The sequence below is a fragment of the Poromitra crassiceps genome (assembly GCF_964638095.1).
Source record: "Poromitra crassiceps genome assembly, contig: HAP1_SCAFFOLD_1831, whole genome shotgun sequence".
NCBI lineage: Eukaryota > Metazoa > Chordata > Actinopteri > Beryciformes > Melamphaidae > Poromitra > Poromitra crassiceps.
This window is the reverse complement of record NW_028150585.1, coordinates 13,636-22,006: the sequence shown is the minus strand read 5'-3', so window position 1 is coordinate 22,006 and position 8,371 is coordinate 13,636. Positions and strand designations below refer to the sequence as shown.

The 8,371-nt window shown below is 43.6% G+C and overlaps 1 protein-coding gene across 1 annotated transcript; it reads left to right on the top strand.

Annotated features, from left to right (window-relative positions):
- Positions 1-552: 552 nt before the first annotated feature.
- LOC310772057 (T-complex protein 11-like protein 2) lies at positions 553-7,241 on the top strand. Its single transcript, XM_083664524.1, has 9 exons — positions 553-638; positions 874-1,006; positions 1,146-1,266; positions 2,035-2,255; positions 2,776-2,912; positions 3,714-3,895; positions 4,809-4,990; positions 5,563-5,735; positions 6,263-7,241. Exons 1-9 carry the CDS (start codon positions 560-562, stop codon positions 6,493-6,495), a joined length of 1,461 nt encoding a protein of 486 aa, XP_083520650.1. The 5' UTR covers positions 553-559; the 3' UTR covers positions 6,496-7,241.
- Positions 7,242-8,371: the final 1,130 nt, after the last annotated feature.

Below are 8,371 nucleotides of genomic sequence, written 5' to 3'. Positions count from 1 at the left end.
GTATAATATATGTATATATAATGTGTATATGTACACACACATATATATATATATATATGTGTGTGTGTGTGTGTGTGTGTGTGTGTGTGTGTGTGTGTGTGTGTGTGTACACATACCGGTATATATATATATATATCGTATGGTGCCTTCTCATTTATACCGTTTTAATTCATGTTATAAGTAGGCTGCTTTGGCCTTTTATTCACAAAAGCACTTCTTTATAGACTTATTTTTAAAAGTGCTATTCAAATAAAGTCTACTATTATTCGTATATTGTACATAATAAAACCCTAACAAGAAACAATCACCATATTATATAGTTTACCACATTTGACCTTAAACTGCAGTAGGCAGTTTTTAACAACAGCATCAATGGAATGTTAACCATATCAACATAGCAGTAAGTAGAACCCAAAGATTGTTTGAGTGCTGTGATTGGCTATGTTCTAGCTAACCCTGATTGGTTGTTTGGTGTCAGACCTACTCAACCAAAATGATAATGATACAGTATGTACAGAGTTATTTAAAACCGTACCTGCCTATCCAGTGTCGTGCTGCGATGCCTAACAGCAGAGAGGAGGCTGCTGGTGACACGCCCAGTCACATGCCATGTCTTGAAAAGCTGGATTCTCCGACAGGTAATAAAGCTCTATCATACCTATTGTTATCAGGCCAGGGACCAGGGACCATTAACAATGGAATTAATGGCAACACTGGCAGTTTCAATTATATCTCACCCCCTCCCTCTCTCTCTCTCTCTCTCTCTCTCTCTCTCTCTCTCTCTGTGTGTGTGTGTGTGTGTGTGTGTGTGTGTGTGTGTGTGTGTGTGTGTGTGCGTGTGCGTGTGTGTGTGTTTCCTGTCTCTGGTTCCAGGCAGCCCACCTAATACAGCCTCATTATCCAATCTGATGGCGCTGGAAAATTGTGTTTCCAACCTGAGTCTGGCACACGAGATAGTGGTGAACAGAGACTTCTGCTTCAGACCCAAAAGTCCCCCCACTGACAGGCAAGACGAGATAATAAACCACAAAACACCTCCTACAACTAAACCCATCTCGTTAGTTCTTCTTATTTGGCTTCAGTGTAAATTAAATTGGAGGATGTGTCTCGTTTGAATTGTTTTTCAACCATCTTCCTGTCTGTAGCCTGGAGGGGAGAGTGACGGAGATCGTCCACAGAGCCTTTTGGGATGTTCTGCAGGAGCAGCTGAACAGCGATCCTCCTAACTACTGCCAAGCCGTCATTCTGCTCCAGGAGGTCAAGACTGTGAGTGTGAACTGACAAAAGAAGGGTTGGACTCATAGTCTAGTAACCATGGTCCAACCCTGCTCCTTTGGTGTGAAAGTGGTATAAGTGGTCTGTCATCAAATCAGTGCTAGTGGTAAAGGGGAAGGGGGATGACCTTTGACCCCATTCTCATACATTATATCAAACTGTGGCTGTGTACAATATAACCTACATGAGTATAGCCTAGCCCTAGAGTACACTGGCACGGAGTCAAATGAGAATTTAAAGAAAAACACCACATCAAACAGGGTTTCACAGGCCCTTGACATCCTTAACAGTTCAAGGTCAAGGCCTTGAAAGTTTTTGTAAATAGACTTGCTGGAATGTGTCCTATATTTTGTGCAAGAATAGAAATGGAAGTTCTTTTGATATATATTTTTTAACTTAACGTTAGCAAATAGACTATGTTCTGCATGTGTGTGTCCCGCCGTCTGTGCATGCTTGTTTCACACGCCACCTCCCTCGAGAAGGGGCAACGTTACATCACGTGCATGCGTGAGTGATTGAAGAACCAAAAACATGTTTTACCAATAAGCAAGAGCTGATGTAAACATCCCTTGTATTCATTTGAGCCTCTACATAGAGTCCTGGTTTAGGTGTTAGAGGGAAGGAATGGTGGGTGACATTAGGTATAACATCAGGGTTAATTAACCTGCTTTCAACAGGGATCAGACCAATTTTCTGAACATGAATCCGAAACGTTTGTGTATATATACGACAATAAAGGTGTTGTCATCTTTCTCATAGATGCTGCAGTCCCTGCTGCTGCCCAGCCACGTGCGACTGAGAGCTCAGCTGGACGAGGTTCTGGACGCGGAGCTGATCCAGCAGGAGGCCGACCACGGAGCGCTGGACCTGCACAGACTGGCCCGCTACGTCCTGGACACCATGGGCTCCCTGTGTGCTCCTGTACGAGACCCAGAGATCAGGGCGCTGAGGGAGCTCACCCACCCTGTGGAGCTCCTCAGGTGAGGGGGAATGATGATCAGCTGGAAACTGACTACTGTTGGGGAAATGATAGTAGCTTTTGGTTGGAGACAAGGGGCAACCTCCTGCTTTGAAAACCTGCTTTCTTTCTAATGGCCAGCAGGGGGTGACTCCGCTAGCTCCAAAAAGACGTCAGATTGTATTGAAGTCAATGGAAAAACCACCCTACTTCTCAATTGATTTATGACCTCAGTAAACACTTTCCTAATTTTGGAAGGTATGGAATGTTAAACATCAGACAGAATCAATTAAAAATAAAACCTCGCCTCAGCACCACAACTACAGACAACCTACTGCTATGATCGCTATAATCCAAATGTTGCTTAAAGACAGCATGTTTAGCAAGGAAGAGATGATTTACTACCATTTTAAACCACTTCAAATAGTTCCTCTTGCTCATCCATACCTACACTTGTAGTTTTCTTGTAAAGCATCCATGTTCGATTCTGAATAGCTGTTTGACCTTAAGTCCCCCACCGATTCCCCCTGCCCTTCCCTCAGGGAGATCTTCCGTGTCTTGGGGCTGATGAAGACTGATATGGTCAACTTCACCGTCCAGAGCCTCAGGCCTCATCTGCTGCAGCAAGCCGTTCAGTACGAGAGAGCCAAGTTCCAGCAGATTCTGGACAAGGAGCCAGGTGAGGAGAGATCAAGGGCTTTATGCAAAGAATATCTTGCCACACTTTATTTGAATGGTGCGCTGCTGATACTCGACTTACTATCGAGTGACTATAATGTGAGTGTCACTAAAAAGTCTGCGGAGTTTCAGGTGATTCTCACAATGGTGTGAAAAGTAGCAGTGTCTTGGTTAGGGTTATACATAGGATCAGGTCTTGGCTAAGGCCAGGGTTAGGGTTACATAGCCTGTAGAGAGCAAGTAGGCAAATTATACTTTTGTCACCTGATAGGTGATGCTGAGAATCAACATTGAATTATCCAAATAAAGCATCACCACAAATGTTGTTCATCTTTTCCGTCATGCCAGCAATCATTTAAAGGAGCATTTGGGCCATTTTCAACCAGCTTTGTATAATTACAATGTATGTAGTATAATTATGCAAATTAAGTTTACCTTCCTTCCAAGTTGCCTGCCGAGAGCTCTTTTGCCAGTAGAAACTTACAGTAGGTATCGGTTTAGCTGCCACAGCTCCCTAAACAGACACTTGAGAGATCCCAGGAGACCAGGAAACAGATGGCACTGTTTTTTCCCACCAGTGATTATCTGTTGAACAAGCAATGAATAAAATGCTGGTCTTTGTTTGTTTGTATCACTCCTCCAAACACCTCATGAAAGCTCTTTGATAAGGTTTGATAGGTTACATCACTGATGATGTGTTCAGGAATGTATTTGATCAATCACTGCCACGGAGCTTAATCGTTTGTTATTGTACAACGTGCTATGTGTGTTTTTATCTCGTTTCCCATTATTCTCTCTACAGCTTCTCTGGACAATACGACGGCGTGGCTTCAGGCAGCAGTGTTAGAAGAGTTGTCGGCTGTCAGACTCCTGTCTGAGTGTCCCGGTTCTGACAGCCGCGGTCCAGTCAGCCCCGCCGCGGTCCTCCACCGGGCCTACATGAGTCTGCTCCACTGGGACCCGCAAGACCAGACATATCCTGAGGTCGGTTTGGTTCTGGGGTCAGAACATCTCTATCACCCTAAGAGCCTAGGCTTTTCATTTACACTACCAGTCCACAGTTTTTTTTTACACATCTCATTGAATATTATTATGTTTCCCCATGGCGCTAGCAGCAGGTCAGGCCGAGGGAGGGGGGAGTGGGAGGGGGGTTACAAGATCAAATAGTGAATTTGATCCATATATGAATTTTTTTCGAATTGCAATTCCATGTGTATTATTTCATAGTTTTGATGTCTTTACTATAAAAATAACAAAAAATGTGTGAAATGTGTGTCCAAAATGTTTGACCGGTAGTGTAAGTGATGTTTTTTTATCATTCATGGGAAAATTCTCTGTCTCCCCACTCACTGCATCACCCTGCTGTAATAGCATGACACATGACAAAACAGAGCTCCCGTAGTGTTGGAGAGGTCCTCAAACTGGGGTTCGGTCTCCCCAGGGGGTCATGAGGTAATTTTTGGAACAGGAAAATAAAAAAAAAAGGGGGGGGGGGGAGATTTGCTATACAAATTCAATTTACACATGACTTTTCTCTAAATTAGCTTCCCCCCATGTGAAATACTGACTAGTTTTCAGTCTCTCTGCCTCCTCTGACTGATAATCAAATGAAACAACCTGATACAGTTCACCAGAACTGTTCACCACTCTGCCTGTGAGGCTGTAACTGGGGTCAGAAGCAGGCATGACTTCTTTTTAAGAGGAAACCCAGGATTATAATCATGGCTGTTAGTTTTTAAGAGGAAACCCAGGATTATAATCATGGCTGTTAGTTTTCTGTAATGATTCATACGTAACCTGTTAACGAAGAAGCAGACCGCTTCCTGCGAGTCACCATATGATGACTGATGATCACTGTCTAAATGGTGCCTGGGGATGTTTTCTGTCGTCCACACAGACTGTGCTGATGGACCGAGCCCGCTTGGACTTGCTGGGTCAGAGGCTCAGGGTTCTGGTCCTGGAGGCGTCGGTGCTGCTGCTGACCAGCATTCAGTGCGGGGGTGGTGTTTTTTCCCTGCAAGGGTTTGTAGGTAAACTCAAGCAGTCCATCACTGCCCTGCTGGAGGGCAGTCACACCAGGTAAGAGGAGAATGCGGTGATGTATGTACTGGCTGTCACTGGGAGCAGGTAACGTACGAGACGGGGGAACCGATGGAGGTGACAGGAGGCAGCTAGCTTGTCAGAACGGATCCGGCTAACCTCATTCTTTCTGCTCAAGAGAAGCCATGTCATAATTAGTAGATAAATGTGGAACGACAGCTTGTGATACTCAAGACCCACACACACTCCGTGATCGACGCTGCAATGAAATGTAGTGCAGGCAGGCTATTCCTCGCTTGATCCCTTTTATTAAGATTTATTTCATCTAAATGCCTTGTGCGAGAAATAGGTTATTATTACAGAGCCTAATGAGTTCTTCGAATCCCAGGGCCTTTATAAATGGATAGATTCATAAGCCAGTGATGAAGGAGGTAACAGTACATATAAGAAAGCCTGCCTGTACATTACATTGTAATTTAGCAGACACTTTTGTCCAAAGTCAAACCGACCGTATATAACAGTCTTCATCAGCTAAGCCTTCAATCAATAGGAAGTAGCATTTGTAGACTTCGAGCCTGTACTTTGTCTAATGGTGCTTTCTGATGCTACAGGGAAGCTGACCTGAAGGGGGCGCTGCTGGGGCTTGGGGAGCAGGTGGTGGTGCAGGTGAAGGAGGCAGTGGCCACCCAGGAAGGGCCTCTGCTGGCCCAGGACAGCCAGGATCTGCTGAAGGGACAGATATCGGACCTGTGGAAGCACGACAACCCCATCCGCACACTCATAGGTCAGCTGACTACTAACACTGACTGAAGTATTGAATCCAGTGTGTGGATAGCCTATATTTCCATATGTGTATCCTAAAAATGAGGCCAGATCTCCCCCAACATAGATTATTGCTGTTTTCATGTAAAATCTCATAACTCCAAATGTGGTGATTTCCATGCTTTCACTTAAATTGAATGATTAAATTTTCCTCTATGGGTTGAGAAAATTCTCCTACCTCTCGGCCGTATGAAACCCTTTCAAAGCCCTTTGGATAAAGTCAGAAATGCATCGTCATCAAGCCAAAAACAAGGCTGTATTTCTTCATTTCTGAAATGTTGACAGTGTGGAGATAGAAGATTATCACCTGACAGCTGCGATATGATCAAATGATATATACAGTGGTTTGAAATATTATGTGATTGATTATTGTACATGGGGTTCTCTCTGTCATGGATTTTTATTATAATCGGATGTCGACTGCAGGCGGCACTGCTGCAAAGAGCTGCCTGTTTCGTTTAACTCTCTTTCTCTGGATCAAACCTCCAGGAGACAGAGTGCAGGGCTTCCTCCAGGCCATGCTGGAGGCCGGCCCCACTAAAAGGAGTCCAGAACTACCCGCTCTCCTGAGGCTTCTGAGTGCTGAGCTAGCTGAGCTGGGCACTGCCTTTGGGCGAATCGTCCACTTCAACCGCTCAGTGTTCGGTCCTTTCTACGCTCCTGTCCTTAGGAAGCTGCTGTTCCCACCAGGAGAGCCAGAGGCGGGGGAGGACTCGCGCTAGGCCCAGCCCAGCCCACAGGCCCAGCCCAGCCCACAGGACCAGCCCAGCCCACAGGCCCAGCCCAGCCCACAGGACCGCTGCTCACTTTCATAAGCTGGCATTTAGCATTGGACTTGCAACTGTAGCGTGTAAATACAATAAGTGAGAGTATTAAAGGGAAAGCAGTCATGCCTAAAATGTCAAACGATGCAGCTAAACATCTGGTTAGGGCCCAACATTAGACACTTGTACTGGCTTTGTATATATATTTAGAGAGATTACTTTTTTAAACTAATTGAAGCCTTTAGATGAAGGACGGTCCATAAGCCAGTGCGCATTGAGATGTAATCCTACGTGTGAATGTTACACAAGACCTAAAAGACAGAACTTCTGTCGTCTTTATATGAATGTCTGCGACACTGCAGCTTGCAGCCTGTAGATAATGCAATTTGGGCTCGCTCATCTGAAACGTTCAAACTGACTTGTACGGCTCTTCATCTGAAGGCTTCCATTTTTTAAAGATGGTAGCTGAGGATTTTCACAAAATACATCACAGTGAAATGAAATTACATTCTGTGGCCCTTGTGAGCAACTTTCTATTGGCACATTTCATTGGCAATTTTCTCCCCTTTGTTGCTTTTGAGTCATTCATTAGCAGTCCACAGAAGCAATTCTAAGATTTTGTTAATTATTCAGCCACAATAGCCATTATTCAGTCCAAATGAAAGCATGAGGCAGATGCACCCTTTTTTGGGTAATAATTACAATGCACCTTAAGCCAAGATTTGAGTGCACAGAACATTAGGAACAGCTCCCTCATTGGGTTGAGCTTCCTTTAGTACAACCCATTTTTGTCAAAGCCAGATAATTACACTACCAGTCAAAAGTTTGAACATAGATTATTGTGTTTTATTTGTACTATTTTTCACATCTTAATAGTAAAGACACCATTACTATGAAATAACACAAATTGAATTATGCAGTGACCAGTGTTGGGGTCGTTACTCAAAAAAGTAATACACATTACTTTAAAAAAAGTAATGCCTTACTTTACTCCCTGGAGAAAGTAATTCATTACACTATTCGTTACATTACTTTTGCGTTACTCCGCAACATCGGCTGAGATGTGAAGTACAGTAATGTTCATATCTCTTTTTTCTTTATTTTTTTTGATAAAATAGCGGATCATCTTTATTAGGGCCGTAGACATTTACCGTAGGCCAAAGGTTGGCCAAATACATTTCCCTGTAAAACAATGAATGGACCCTCAGGTTCCAGAGTGGTGGTATTTATCTGAAGAGGGATGGACTTGTGAATTAGAATGACCACACCTCTAGCATGAGAGGAAAGATTAGCTGCAAAGACTTGTCCTTGCCACCTTCTCCTTATTCTGATGACGTCGCCTGGAGTTAGGTGCGTCTCCTGGAGAAACACGATTTTAGAGCCTAAGTGCTTAAGCCTAGTCGTAACTTGTTTTAATTTCACCAATCTACCCAGACCTCTGACATTCCATGATGATATTTGAATGAATTAGCATATCAAAACAGTACCAAGGGCCTGTCATAGTAATCCCAACATCACAACTTCCTACAGCATATAAAAATGTGCATATCTCTAGCCCTCAAAAGTTGTAGACCGTGCTGCCATTAATGATGAATGGGGTTTTAGAATGGGGATTTCACTTAAATGCATAAAATAAGGTCTGTAGTTAACAAAAGTTTATGGGAGTGGTAATTTGTGTTCAGCAGGATAATCTTCACGAAACGTGAATCACGATTATGAAAAGTTTTCTGAAAATTGTGTTAAAAAAAAAACACGTTTCAAAAGTCATACCGGAGAAGTGTTGACGTCAAGTGTTTGTTGACCTAATTTGAGGTGCAATAATGCAATATGTGTT

Coding starts and splice junctions, on each gene's coding strand:
- LOC310772057 (XM_083664524.1), top strand. CDS start 560: ATGCCTAACAGCAGAGAGGAGGCTGCTGGTGACACGCCCAGTCACATG. Junction 639..873: donor AAAGCTGGATTCTCCGACAG/GTAATAAAGCTC, acceptor CTCTGGTTCCAG/GCAGCCCACCTAATACAGCC. Junction 2,913..3,713: donor GATTCTGGACAAGGAGCCAG/GTGAGGAGAGAT, acceptor TTCTCTCTACAG/CTTCTCTGGACAATACGACG.